Below are 15407 nucleotides of genomic sequence, written 5' to 3' on the forward strand. Positions count from 1 at the left end.
AGCTTGAGAAATGCGAATTTCACCGGTCCCAGGTAACCTTCTTAGGTTACATCATTTCCGCTGAGGGGTTCTCCATGGATCCTGAGAAGGTTTCGGCTGTCTTACAGTGGCCCCAGCCCAGTGGTCTTCGTGCCCTGCAGCGCTTTTTGGGCTTCGCCAATTATTATCGGAAGTTCATCAGGGACTTTTCCATGCTAGCCAAGCCTCTCACGGATCTGACCAGGAAGGGCAGCAATCCCCAGGTCTGGCCGCCCGAGGCCATCCGAGCTTTTGAGGCTCTAAAGTCCGCCTTTGCGTCGGCTCCGATTCTGTCGCATCCCAACCCTGGGTTGCCGTTTGTCCTTGAGGTGGACGCGTCTGAGACGGGAGTAGGCGCCCTCCTGTCTCAGCGTAGAACACCGGAGGGTCCTCTGCTTCCTTGTAGGTTTTACTCCCGGAAACTGTCTTCCGCGGAGTGCAACTATCAGATTGGTGACAGGGAGTTATTGGCCATCGTGCAGGCCCTTAAAGAATGGAGGCACTTGCTCGAGGGCTCGGTGGTTCCGGTTCTCACCCTGACGGACCACAAGAATCTGACCTACCTCTCTGAGGCCAAGAGATTGACACCACGTCAGGCCAGATGGGCTCTGTTCTTGTCACGTTTTAATTACGTGGTCTCCTACCTACCCGGTTCCAAGAACATCAGAGCGGATGCCTTATCACGGCAGTACTCCGAGTTGTCCGGGGAGGAGTCGATTCCGACTTCGGTCATACCTCCGAATCAGATCCTGGCCGCCATTCGCACCAGCCTGACCTCTCCCCTGGGTGAGCAGATTTTGGCGGCTCAATCTGGTGCTCCCTCTGGGAGACCCAACGGCAGGTGTTTTGTGCCTGAGGAGTTGCGCACTCGGTTGTTGCGAACCTACCATAACTCCAAGGCCGCGGGGCATCCTGGAAAGAATCAGCTGTCCTGGGCTGTTTCACGTCTGTTCTGGTGGCCTTCCCTACGTTCCGACATCGCCGCATATGTAGCGGCATGCTCCGTTTGTGCCCAGAGTAAGTCCCCTCGGCACCTTCCGTTGGGCCTTTTGCAACCCATAGCCACCGGGGAGCGTCCATGGTCACACCTGGGGATGGATTTCATTGTGGACCTCCCTGCATCCCGAGGCCATACGGTCATTCTCATGATAGTGGATCGGTTTTCCAAAATGTGCCACTGTGTTCCTCTCAAGAAGTTACCCTCTGCACAAGAGTTGGCCTCGATTTTTGCCAGGGAGGTCTTCCGGTTGCACGGTTTGCCCAAGGAGATTGTGTCGGATCGGGGGAGTCAGTTTGTGTCCAGGTTCTGGCGCGCCTTTTGCTCCCAGTTGGGGATTCATCTCTCTTTCTCCTCGGCCTACCACCCTCAGTCCAATGGGGCCGCAGAACGATCCAATCAGGCCTTGGAGCAATTCCTTCGTTGCTATGTCTCCGATCACCAAGACAATTGGGTTGACCTCCTGCCTTGGGCTGAGTTTGCCAGGAACACGGCGGTGAACTCTTCCTCTGGGACGTCTCCCTTCATGGCCAATTATGGGTTCCAACCTGCCGTGTTACCGGAGGTATTCTCTCCCCAGGATATTCCGGCTGTGGAGGATCACCTTTCCGTCCTACGTGCTTCTTGGGTACAGATCCAGAGGTCCCTTGAGGTCTCTGCGCAGCGCCAGAAACTCCAGGCTGATCGCAGACGAGCGCCCGCTCCTTCCTACCAGGTCGGAGACCGCGTATGGTTGTCCACCCGCAACCTCAACCTTCGAGTGCCCACTCCCAAGCTGGCGCCTCGCTTTGTTGGTCCCTTCCGAGTGCTTCGCAGGGTAAACCCGGTAGCCTATGCCCTTGCGCTTCCTCCTGGCATGCGGATCTCCAACGTGTTTCATGTCTCCCTGTTGAAGCCACTGGTGTGTAATCGTTTCACTTCCTCGATTCCTCGGCCTCGTCCGGTCCAAGTGGGCAATCGTGAGGAGTATGAGGTGAGCAATATCCTGGACTCACGCCTGGTCCGCGGCCGGGTGCAGTTTTTGGTCCATTGGCGTGGTTATGGTCCAGAGGAGCGTTCCTGGGTTCCCTCCGCAGATGTCCATGCTCCTGTCTTGCTCCGAGCCTTCCATGCACGCTTCCCTCAGAAACCGTTCCTTACTCCGCGGAGGAGGGGCCCTTGAGGGGGAGGTACTGTCATGGTCTTACCTCCTTGCTGTTCCCTTCGTTTGACATGTGCTGGCGGCCATCTTGGTTTCTGGGTTCTCTTGTAGCCTCCCACCCTGCGGCTCCTCCTTCCCACTGGGAGGAGCTGGATGCCTAGCTCATATATATAGGAGGTCTGTGGCTTCAGTTCCTTGCTTGGTCCTCCTGTGTTCACATGCTTCCAAGACTGCTGCTGCTTCTGGTTCCTGATCCTGGCCTCGTCTGACTACCCCGTTGGTTCCTGATTCCGGCTCCGTCTGACTACCCCGTTGGTTCCTGATCCTGGCTTCGTCTGACTACCCTTCTGGTTCCTGACCTCTGTCTCCGCAAGACCCTGCTTCGGTTTAGCCATCCGTTTGGACTTTGCTTACGGCTTGCTCTTCAATAAAACCTTCTTATTTTCCACTTATCTCTTGTTGTACGTCTGGTTCATGGTTCCATGACACAGACGTAGAAAATGATGAATGAGGTGGGCCTGCCCGTCGTCTCATTCTCCGCCCATGCCCTATTTTTTAGACCTGGGGTGAGCGGGAAAAACTCGAAGATTGTAGGACAAATAACCTAATATAGGCGTATTTCTGATCGTAAATGAACCCCTTTGTGCTTAAACAAGGAGACATTTCGCAGTGCATGTACAGTATTACATATATTGTCATTATCATATTTTTTTAAAGCAGGTCATATAGATGATGGGTCCATGTTTTCTTCAATTGGTTCATTAACCGCTTGCCGTCACACTAACGCCGAAAAGCGTCAGTGCGGCGGCTCTCTCAGGTCACACTAACGCCAAAAGGCGTCATCTCGTGAGACCCGTGATTTCCTGTGAATGCACGCGCGCATGCGTTCACAGCGGCGCGCTGCTCTGAAGTTATACTACAGCCTGTCATCGATGATCATTCGCTAGCAGGCTGTAGATGTTAAAATAATCGCATCAAAAAGGTATATTAGACGCTGTTTTGTTAAACCTGCTACCTGGTCCTCTGGTGGTCCCTTTTGCTTGGATCGACCACCAGAGGACACTGTAAGTAGCACCAATCACCACACTACACTACACCCCCCCCCTGTCAGTTATTAACCCCTTATTAACCCCTGATCACCCCATATAGACTCCCTGATCACCCCCCTGTCACTGATCACCCCCCTGTAAAGCTTCATTCAGACGTCCGTATGTGTTTTGCGGATCCGCGAAACACAGACACCGGCAATGTGCTTTCCGCATTTTGCGGATCCGCACATTGCCAGAACTATATAGAAAATGCCTTTTCTTGTCCGCAATTGCGGACAAGAATAGGACATGTTCTATATTTTTGCAGAACGGAAGTGCGGAGCCAGAAGTGCAGATCCGTAATTCCGGATCCGAGCGGGACAAAGTCTGTCCCCATAGAAATGAATGGGTCCGCAATTCCGTTCCGCAAAATGCGGAACAGAATTGCGTACGTGTGAATGGGGCCTAAGGGTCCCCTATCACCGCCAGTTAGTTAGCTACTTTTTGTCACGTTAGCGGAAATTTTTTTTTTTTTTTCTTACAAAGTCTCATATTCCACTAACTTGTGCCCAAAAATAAAATCTTACAATGAACTCACCATACCCCTCACGGAATCCAAATGCGAAAAAATGCCCTGTGAAATCCTAAAGGTACTCATTGGAATTTGGGCCCCTTTGCACATCTTGGCTGCAAAATGTGTCACACATGTGGTATCGCCGTACTCAGAAGAAGTAGGGCAATGTGTTTTGGGGTGTATTTTTACATATACCCATGCTGGGTGAGAGAAATATCTCTGTAAATTAACAACTTTGTATAAAAAAAATGGAAAAAGTTGTCATTTACAGAGATATTTCTCACACACAGGATGGGTATATGTAAAAATACACCCCAAAACACATTGCCCTACTTCTCCTGAGTACGGCGATACCACGTGTGACACTTTTTTGCAGCCTAGATGCGCAAAGGGGCCCAAATTCCAATGAGTACCTTTTAGGAGGGCATTTTTAGACATTTGGATTCCAGACTTCTTCTCACGCTTTAGGGCCCCTAAAATGCCAGGGCAGTATAAATACCCCACAAGTGACCCCATTTTGGAAAGAAGACACCCCAAGGTATTCCGTGAGGGGCATGGCGAGTTCAAGTAAAATTGTATTTTTTGTCACAAGTTAGTGGAATATGAGACTTTGTAAGGAAAAAAAAACATATTTGAGAAGGTGGTGATGGCCTTTATTAGATCTTTTATATCACCTAGGACAATATTAACTATGGCTAATGAAGATTTCTGTAGCATTTGTGTTATTAGTATTCACCTTTTGTAATGGCTATGTATATGATGTCCTATTTAACACATCCAACTTTTAGTAGCCTTTTTTGGAAGACAGAAAGCAGATAATAGCTTAATACCACTCCAAACACAAGAGCCTTTTCATATTGAATGTACTCAGTCCAGGATGCATGGTACAACAGTAATCATATTGGGCAGTTTATGGCAGTGTTCCTTAAATGTTGAAAGCCCTAAGGCAACAGCCACTTTTGCCCACTCTGTAAGCTAAGGACTCAACAGACAACATTGCTGCTGCCATTGTGATAACTTTGGCAAAAGAATGTTTTATTTTCCTCATAATTATTTTGATATTAATTCCTCATAATATAGCAATAAATCTGCATGCCATGTAATTGAAGTTTAAGTTTAAGCCAGAGCAAAGGTATGGGAGAAATATGAAAATATTATACATATTTAAAGATCTTTTTCTGCAGCAATATGACTTTAAAGGGCTTTTGCCACCATATATATTGATGACCTATCTTCAGGATATGTCATCAATATTTGATCAGGTTACATGGCAATATTTGGTTGTACACAAGTTGTAGTACGTCTTTGGAATACCATAACTATAACTCAAGGTCGGGAGTAACCCTGCAACACTTAAAAAAAAAAAAAAAACTCTCAATGTAATGCTTGCCTATCTTTTTAAGAATTAAACATGTGAATTTTTACTCCAGAACCTCTCCTAAGGGTCTAAATACATAAGCCACAGATCTCCCCAACAGAGAAGCAATAAAAAACATCTTGGTGTTAATGAAATCACTATGCATACATGATCAAAAGGTAGAATTATATTGTTGGTATTATAAAACCAATTTAGATGCCACGGGCATGAAATAGGTATTAAATAGAGCAGCTTCTCACTTGGACTGAGGTCACATTGCCGTGGTCGGTGGACACAGATATTTTTGGACAAAATATATTTCCTAAGAACCTGTCATGTTCTAGGGCAGTGGTGGCGAACCTATGGACCGGGTGCACTCAGAGCCCTCTCTGTGGGCACCCGCACCCTGGAAAAAGTACCAATATGCCAATATGTGCAGGGCGCACTATGAACGGCATGGGCAGTGCATTGAATGTAGGCAGGCTATTATAGATAAATGATAAAGTAGTATAGAAATACTAAACTGGACTGTAGTATCCAGGTAAAATTGCTGTGTTGGCACTTTGCAATAAATAAGTGGGTTTTGGGTTGCAGTTTGGGCACTCGGTCTCTAAAAAAGGTTCGCCATCAGTGTTTTAAGGGGGTCGAGAGAACACCAGAACATACCACGAGCACAGAAAACAGACAAACTCGAATACTGTATTAACTAGTAATGACCAAACACCATAAAGCAATACAATATATGTGTTGGGTCTGCTCTCCTGTAAGTAGATATCCACTGGCCTAGAGATGGGTATTAAATAGAGTAGGTCCCTGCCTGGACTAAGGTCAGCTTGCCGTGGTGGTTGGGCACAGATATTTTTTGCTAAGAACCTCATATTTATCAATTCAAATGTGGTATTAGTTTATATATACATTTTGCATCTAGTGTGTTGTAATATTCTGTGTTCTCTGGTATTATAATACAGCCTAAAAAACTTGGGGGGGGTCATTGACTAAGTGATACATGCTATTTTCTGGTATATATCTGTCACAGATTGCGGCACAAAGGTATATAAAGGGTGGCATATTTTGTGCACGAGAAAGAGGTGTATTGTTTGCTGCAATGTGGCAGAAAGATTTTCTCACACATAGGCACTACTACTATAACTTTAAGTGGTGCACAAACATAATGGATACAGGCTCTAGAAGATATACAATTGCTTCATATTTGTTGGGTACTTTCTCTCTAACAGCAGAACAAAAACAGAACCAAAACCTTCAGTACCACTATGTTTTTCAGGGAGAATGCCCACTACCACAACGTGCCCAGCTTAGGTCGTTTTTGAGGGGTTTGCACTAGTCTCTTATATGTCAATTCCCAGATGTCTCCACAGTTGTCTGAGATGGATAAGTCACAATCTATATCCAGAATGATCTTGCACCATTTCTAACTTGCAGGAGGAGCATTCATACAGGCACAGTTCCTCAGTTATCTCCACAGCAAGCCCCCCTTTTCTACAGTCCACCAGTGGGCTTCCTGTTGCTTCCCAGGCCTAGATTTCTGCCGTTTGCACTCACTGCACACCAGAGGCACTAAACACACACTTTTTTTAAGGACACCTAAAGGCATTGTGGCACAATGTTTCTAGTGCCACAACATCCACTGTCAAGTCGAACACAGGGCAACTATAATAGCCTCCACTGGCTGGCACCTCCTTCACCTGCAGGATGGCAGTCCATTAGCACTTTTCCTGGTGTCTTCAACCATCACAGGAATGGTGACCAAGGGGTGGCTGTACTCTGTGCATGAACTTGATATTCACAATGTAATACCTTTAAAGATTAAAATTGAATATGGGTGCTTGCAATCAACCCTTCCTATATGCAGGCTATAGGTACCAGAACTATTACTTAAAAGTGAGGGACAATGTCTACCTTCAGACACTATTTTACAGTTCACATATAGAGTTAATCTTAATAAAGCATTTCTCAGTTCTGTAAATACAGTACTACATTGATTATTTAGTACTGATCACAAGTTAACATGTGTATTCTGTACCAGCAGTGCATTTAACAATTCAATAGGCTTCGGAACTGGAATCTACCAGCAGTATCTAGAGTCTGAACCTGGTGATAGGAATTCTGGCAGCAGTTTTCACCTCATGTAGTAGTATGATGCAGGGAAAAAAACATACAATGCATTCAGAAAGTATTTCCCCATGATATGTATAATACCCCACAATCAGAAAGTGCAAAGATAATGTAATCATTGTTAACGTATCAAAAAGGAAAAACTAAAATCTTGCATTGACATAAGTATTTAGGGGTCATTTATTAATCTGAAACACGTCTAAATTATTCGCAGTTGGGAGCACCACTATCTGAGACTTCTCCGTGCTCACGCGGGGTCTAAAATTGTGGGCATGGGTGGGGAAGGGGGCGGGCCTGTTTTAGGCGTAGAAGATGGTCTAAATGTAAGACAGCTCGGTGTCACGGGTAGCGGATATGAGCCCACTGTGCTATGGACTGGCTGTTCCCTGGAGGGGCGTGACTAAGCAGCTACCTGGTTTTCGCTAGAGCCTCTGATGGTGAGGATAGACTTTGCCATTAGGGTAGTTGCCATGTACCACTCCAGGGCAGTCGCAGAGTCAGTAGCAGCTGGTCCAGGCGAACCAGGAGGTACCTGCAAAGGTATCGACAGTAAAGGCATGGTTAGACAGGCAGGGTCGTTACCAGGAGCAACAAAAACAGGAACTGGAGGATGAGGCAGAGACATAGTCAAGACAAGCAATGGATCAGGGCAGACGGCATAGGAACTAAGTTAGACAATCTAGGTCAGCAACAGGAGGAGCGATGCAAGCAGGTAGGGATCAGACGAAGAGCGTAGTCTAGGAACGAGGCACGTAGTCAGGAACACAAGTGGTAACAAGCTCAATTACACAGGATAGGACCTTGACTCTGAGGCGCTTGAGTAGAGGGCTGAGCCACTTAAATACCTCCAGGAGAGCCAGGGTAAGTCAATGGAATCACCTGACACAACACAGCCCCGCCCAAGGAGCGATGCGTACAGCAGCCGAGCACAAGCAGCGTTCAGGTAGACTGGAAGCTGCGGAGCAGAATCTCCTGAGCAGCAGCAGAGACAGGGAAGCACAGATCATGATCACAGGTGAGCAAGGCGCCCGGAACCGTGGCGGCGAACAGGGGGACAGCGTCGCACCGAGGATGCTGTTACACTCAGAAGCTGTCTTAAGTTTAGAAATTATGGAAGTTATGGAGAGTCCTGGAGATGCCGGTCTTAATAAATGTGCCCCTTATACTCTTTACTCAGAACTTAGTTGAAGCACCTTTGGCAGTGACAACAGCCTTCAGTCATTTTGAGAATAATGCCACAAGATTTTCATACCTGAATTTGGGGATTTTCTTATTTGCGGATCCTCTCAAGCTGTAGATTAAATGGGGACCATCAGTGGACAGACAATTTTTAGGTGTCTCCAGAGAGGTTTGATTGGGCTCTGGCTGGGCCACACTCAAAGACATTAACAGAGTTGTCCCTAAGCCACTCAAGTAATGAGCAGTGCTTGGTTTCCTCCAGACTTAATGCTTAGAACAGAGGCCAAAAAGAGAATCTTGTTTATCATTGTCGGAGAGTCCTTTAGATGCTCTTTTGCCAACTCCAGGTGAGCTTTCAAGTGTCTTTTACTAAGAGGCTTTGTTTCTGGCCATTCTGGCATAAAGCCCATTTTAGTGGAGTGCTACACTGATGGTTGACCTTTTGAAAGTTTATCTCATCTGCACACAGGATCTAACTTGCTTAGCCATAGTGACCATTGGGTTATTCGTCATCCTCTCTTACCAAGGCCCTTCTCCCCGAATACTTAGATTGGTGGAGTGGCAAGCTCTGAAATTCGTTTTGTGTCTGCCAAATTTTTAAAAAGTTAATTGATTTAGACCCAAATTGTTTCTACTTGAATTAAATATGTTCCAATTGCTCTGAAAATTGGTTTATAACAGTCTTAGTCTCCTAAGACTCAAATATTGAGGGAAAAATACAACTCTGAGAAGGAGGAGGAGGGACAGAGAGACATGCAATCAAATTCTCCTTCCAAAAGGACAAGACTACTGGGTGTTTCAAGAGAAAATTGACTTGGTTAGCTGAGTAGCCTTGGGGACACTCTTTACGGTGCACTTTCTCATTTAAGAGACCAATTTTGCATGAGGCATACTGTATTCAAGCCAATGCTGCTCAGCCTTACATATCTGTCTTTAAGCTCTGCAGTCAGTTCTTTCCTCCTCGTGGTTTGGTTTTTGCTACAATATGCATTGCCAGCTGTGAGACCTTATGTAGACAGAGGTGTATCTTTCCAAATCTTGTCCAATCAACTGAATTCACCAGTGTAGAAACGTCTCAAAGACGATAAAGGGAAATAAGAGGCCCCCACAGCTAAATTTTTGATGTCATAGTAAGAGTCTGAATGCTTATGTCGATGCAAAAATTTTGTTTTTCCTTTTTAATACATTTGCAAAGATTTCTAAAATTCTGTTTTGACTTTCTAATTATGAGGCATCACCTCCATGTGATGTCTCCTCTGTTCAAATGCACTGCACCTGCCATCTGTACTAGTTCTGTTGGGTGTTTAGCGAAAGTGCAGTGTGTTTGAACAGAGGAGACATCACATGGATTGATTGATTTGCCTGGTCACATGACCCTCCATCAGCAGCCATTTTATGGACAAGACCTCTTCTGTGTGAAAAGTACAAAACACTTGGCAAATAATGGACCATGACTTACGAAATATAAGAAATGTGTGTAGAATTTCAACAAAGGCTATATTAGTAAGTGCCATAGAGTCATCTTACATACACATTGGTCAACAGAAACCAGAAAGTGACCAAACCCTTTAAGCAAGATCTAATTTCTCCATGTAGATGTACACTCAAAGTAAATTGTCAATTCTAATTGATGGATTATACTATAATACCCAAAGTAAAAGAAATCAGGCAATGTTTATTAGGGATTCCTTCACTCGGTAAAATAAAATCTATAACAGGGAGGCAGCTGTAGAATTACACTGAACCCATCATTCAGATTAATGTCAAGAAGTCCGTGTTTTGCCTTTGTGCATTCAGATACAAATCAGTGAAAACCACTGAGGGGATTAAAGAAAAAAAATGTGTTTTAGATAAGCTGCAGATTGATCTTTTTCTTTTTGGGAACAATATTTCTTCCTTTCCTAATACATTGCCTGTTGCAGTCATTTGGGTTCATTTCTAATCATATGGGCTAGGAATTCATGAGTTCCACTCTCACAGTAAATGATTTTATTTAAGTACTATGAACAGCCAAATTGACTTTACCTTCTTCTCTTCCTGTAATACGATTACTTCGTGATACCGTGGAATGAATGGCTCATATTTCTTCTTGTCTTCCTTCTTGGAGTTGACATTCTCATAATGCAGTGCACTTTCCCTTTAGAAAGTTCAAGGGAAGATTTATGAGTCTGCAGTTCAGATTGAGCAGACATCCAAACAAGAACTGAGAAAGCCTTTCCCCCTCATGTTTACAGTTTCTAATAAGGGCCAAATCACTCGGTAATGCAGGCCTGTGCACTTACAGTGAAAGATATAGCTGGCCACTTAGCTCTACTGTAAATGCATCTGGCTCATAGTCTATTTCAATGAGACTAGAATAGAAATTTAAAGGGGAACTATGCTTACAAAATATTCAGAAGGTATGCTGCTGTAATAATAGTCATTGGAATACTCATACTTAAAGGGGTTCTGCACTTTCATTTAACTGATGATCTATCCTCTGGATAGATCATCAGATTCTGATCGGCGGGGGTCCGACACCCGATCAGCTGTTTGAGAAGACAGCGGCGCTCCAGCAGCGGCGCGGCCTTCTCACTGTTTACCGCCGGCCCACTGACGTCACGACTAGTATCAACTAGCGCGGGCGCGGCTAAGCTCCATTCAAGTGAACAGAGCTTAGCCCCGCCCACGCTAGTTGATACTAGTCGTGACGTCACTGGGCTAGCAGTAAACAGTGAGAAGGCCGCGCCGCTGGTGGAGCGCCGCTGTCTTCTCAAACAGCTGATCGGCGGGGGTCCCGGGTCTCGGACCCCGCCGATCAGAAGCTGATGATCTATCCAGAGAATAGATCATCAGTTAAATGAAAGTGCCTAACCCCTTTAAAGGGGTTATGCTATGATTTATGTAAAAAAAAAAAAAATAATGAAAATCAGACGTCATATTGTACATGACAATACCTTTCTAACAAAGCTAGAACCAGCCCTGTAAGGAAAAGAACAAACAGCAGGTGGCGCTGTACAGATACATTTTATTGAATAGCTCACTGGCTATACTAGATTTTTAATTACATGCAATTGCAAAAGTATTCAGATCCGGGGGCTGGTTTGGAAAATGTAGAATATGTTTTGCGGCACAACCCCTTTCAATTATTGAAAGACGTATGTAAGTAAAAATTGTACAAAATAGTTAAAACCATCCTCCACAAGGTGGTTAAAATCATACAGTATGGTCCCTTTCACACTAGCGAGTACCACCCATTGGACTCGCAGCATGTGTCAGCGAGAGCAGCCAGGCTGACCTCCCAGCATTGCCGGGATCGCACAGCATTATATTGATTTATGGTGCTATGTAACCCTTACAGTTCTGGAATGTATTGTATAACACTGACATAATGCTGTAAGGGTTACGTAGCATCATAAATCAATATAATGCATATATAACTCCATGAATGCTCATTTGGCCCACAGCTATTTCTCTCAACCTACCTACAGACATACATGCTAAGATCAGCCAAACATGCATGTGGTTTGAATAGAAAGAGGGGAATAAGCTACTGCCAGACACCACAGGCAGCAGCTTATCTCACCAAGAACTAAAGGATGTTCAAATCCAACTGTCCAATTCTTCTCTTTCCCAATATCTAGCAGAGGGAGAGAGTTTAGAGGCTCCCAAATATATTATATGGTTGGCCAGTCCCCCTGAAATCAGCCCAACATTCGTCCAATAATCTAACGTGCATGACCATTGTTGGTGCTGCTGTCAGTAGCTGCATTAGCAATGTCTTCCTTGACTTCACCATCACAAACTTCCTTTAGGAATGCTAAAATACTAAAAGTTTGCTGGTATTGTACACAATGCACATATAACAGAAGTCAGTATCATACGGCGGCTTGAGAAAGTATACACCCCCTTGGTGTTTTTTTTTATTTTGTTGCATGGAATTAAATGCCTGGAATTAAAATGGATTTTGACTTACTGTATTTCTGCGGACTATTGCACTTTTTCTCTTCGATCTTGTGCAGCCATCTTCTGGTGCGTCTAATAGTCAGAATGCTGGCATTACAAGCAGGAGACTCTAAACTCTGCTAGTAATCTGTGTATCATCTGCTCACTGAACTGTCACATCTTACACACATATTTCTGTATATCATCACATATAGTCCTATCAATAAATTAGCCACTTGCATGGCCCAGCTACTACTATTAATCATCAAAACAAATAAATTGCAACTTAGCCAAAGAATTGTTTTACCATAAAATCAATTATTTATTAAATAAACAATAAAATAATCCAAGTATCCCCAAAAGTTAAGAAGATGATAATACCAACACAGGGTGGAACTCCTGACGAAGCAGTAACACGCGAAACGAGCGGTGAGGTATGGGGATTGGACCACTGACATGGCTCCTCCTTTGGTATGTCATTTTTTCTTGATTTATTAAAGGGAGCCTGTCACCGGGATTTTGTGTATAGAGGTGAGGACATGGGTTGCTAGATGGCCGCTAGCAGGTCCGCAATACCCAGTTCCCATAGCTCTGTGTGCTTTTATTGTGTAAAAAAAACGATTTGATACATATGCAAATTAACCTGAGATGAGTCCTGTACGTGAGATGAGTCAGGGACAGGACTCATCTCAGGTTAATTTGCATATGTATCAAATCGTTTTTTTTTTACAATAAAAGCACACAGAGCTATGGGGACTGGGTATTGCGGATGTGCTAGCGGCCATCTAGCAACCCATGTCCTCAGCTCTATACCCAAAATCCCGGTGACAGGTTCCCTTTAAGGGTACTTTCACACTTGCGTTGTTGGGTTCCAGCAGGCAGTTCCGTCTGTATGCAAACTGATACCATTTGTAGACGGATCCATCTCACAAATGCATTGCAATACCGGATCTGTCCCTCTAGTTGTCATCTGGAAAAACGGATCAGTTTTTCCGGAACACTTGGGGCCGGATCCGGCATTAATGCATTTCAATGGAAAATGTTCCGTAATTTTGTACAGAGAAAATACCGCAGCATGCTACGGTATTTTCTCCGTCCAAAAAACGTAGAGTGACTGAACTGAAGACATCCTGATGCAAATTGAACGGATTGCTCTCCATTCAGAATGCTTTAGGATAAAACTGATCAGTTTTTTTTCCAGTATTGAGCCCCTAGGACGGAACTCAATACCGGAAAAGGTTAACGCAAGTGTGAAAGTACCCTAATGTCCTGTTCATATTTATTTTGAAGTATGCTCAGGCATGATTACATGTATAGCTGTATTAGGGTCACGGTCATGAAGACTCCATAATAGATTTTAGATTTATATAGATTTATTTAGATATACAGTATGTCTTTCATCACTAGCATTAAATTAGTAATGAAAGTATTGACTCTTTGATTACAATATATATGTTGGAGGAACGTGTGGTGGTTCCACCCTGTGTTGGTATTTACATCTCCTTAACTTTTGGGGTTACTTGGATTATTTTATTGTTTATTTAATAAATAATTGATTTTATGGCTCAGTTGCAATTTATTTGTTTTGAACATATTTCTGTATAGTCAGGGGGCATTATGGCTGCTAATGTAATGAGGCACTGTGGCTGGCAATGTGATAAGGCGTTGACTTTTGTACTGTGTCTGTACTGTATCAATTGTATATTACCTATTGGATAGAAACAGTAAATATAGTATTTTGTATTTTTAAGCTTCTAATTGTGGGCACGTCTTGTGGGTACGGGGTGTCTTATAGTCTGAACAAATATGGTAGAGTTTATGTAATGAACTTGACAAAAATAGTCCAAATTAGTGGAATGAAAAAAAAGGTCTGGTCCAACCAATTTCTGCTACATGATTTAATACAAAATGTTTCCAAAGGCCCTAAGCCTGCAACACTACCAAGCAAGCAACCTGCAGACCAAGGAGCTCTCCAAAGAGGTCAAAGTTGTGGAGAAGTATATATCAGGGTTGGGTTATAAAAAATATACTTTGAACATGCCAAAAAGTGCCATTAAATCCATTACAACAAAATGGAAATAATATGGCAAAACTACACCTGACAAGAGAATGCCACCCACCAATACTCACAGAAAGGTCAAGGAGAACATAAATCAAAGAATCAACAGACACCAAAAATAACACTGAAGGAGCTCCAAAAGATCCACAGAAGAGATAGGAGTACCTCCATCGGACCACTAGCTTTAAACTACACAGAGTGGGCCTTATGGATGAGGGGCCAGAAAAAGCTACTGTAAAGAAAACACTTTTAGGGTCCATTCACACGTCCGTTTTTTCTTTCCTGATCTGTTCCGTTTTTTCAGGAACAGATCAGGACCAGATCTGGACCCATTCATTTTCAATGGGTCCTGGAAAAAATCGGACAGCACAATGTGTGCTGTCCGTTTCCGTTGTTCCGTTCCGCATGTCCGTTTAAATATAAAACATGTCCTATTCTTGTCCTGAAAAATCGGATCCTGGTACAATACAAAGTCAATGGATCCGCAAAAAACGGATGACATTCGGATGTCATTCCGTATGTCATCCGTTTTTTGCGGATTCCGTTCCTGGAAACACATAACAAATTTTTTTTTTTTTTTTTTTTTTTAATTTTTTTTCAAAGAAATCCAAACAACTTTATTTGATTATTGAAATGTATACATGTTTCCGTTTTTTGCGGATCCGCAAAAAACGGATGACATACGGAAACATTTTCAGGAACAACGGATCCGCAAAAAACGGACCGTTTTTCAGGATGAAAAAAAACAGGACGTGTGAATGGACCCTTAGAGTTTTGCCAAATAGTATGGGGTAGACTACTCAAACACATTTGTCACATGAGACAAATATTAACTTGTATATTAACTTTGGCAATCATGAGAATTTCTATGTGTACACAAACCCAACACTTTCCATCATCCCTAGAACACCATTCCTACAGTGAAGAGTGAGGGTGGCAGCATCATGTTGTGGGGTGCTTTTTATTGGCAGTGACTGAAAAAGTGGTCAGGACTGAA

At 43.8% G+C, this 15407-nt stretch overlaps 1 protein-coding gene across 2 annotated transcripts in view; it reads right to left on the minus strand.

Moving 5' to 3' along the window:
* Nucleotides 1-15407, minus strand: part of STPG2 (sperm tail PG-rich repeat containing 2) — a 993492-nt gene that overhangs the window by 831561 nt on the left and 146524 nt on the right. For both annotated transcript variants that reach the window (XM_044275675.1, XM_044275686.1), the window contains exon 7: nucleotides 10453-10564. In XM_044275675.1, the coding sequence (XP_044131610.1) occupies nucleotides 10453-10564 (112 nt within the window). The remainder of the gene's footprint in view (nucleotides 1-10452; nucleotides 10565-15407) is intronic.

The sequence above is a fragment of the Bufo gargarizans genome, chromosome 1, assembly GCF_014858855.1.
Source record: "Bufo gargarizans isolate SCDJY-AF-19 chromosome 1, ASM1485885v1, whole genome shotgun sequence".
Classification (NCBI taxonomy): domain Eukaryota; kingdom Metazoa; phylum Chordata; class Amphibia; order Anura; family Bufonidae; genus Bufo; species Bufo gargarizans.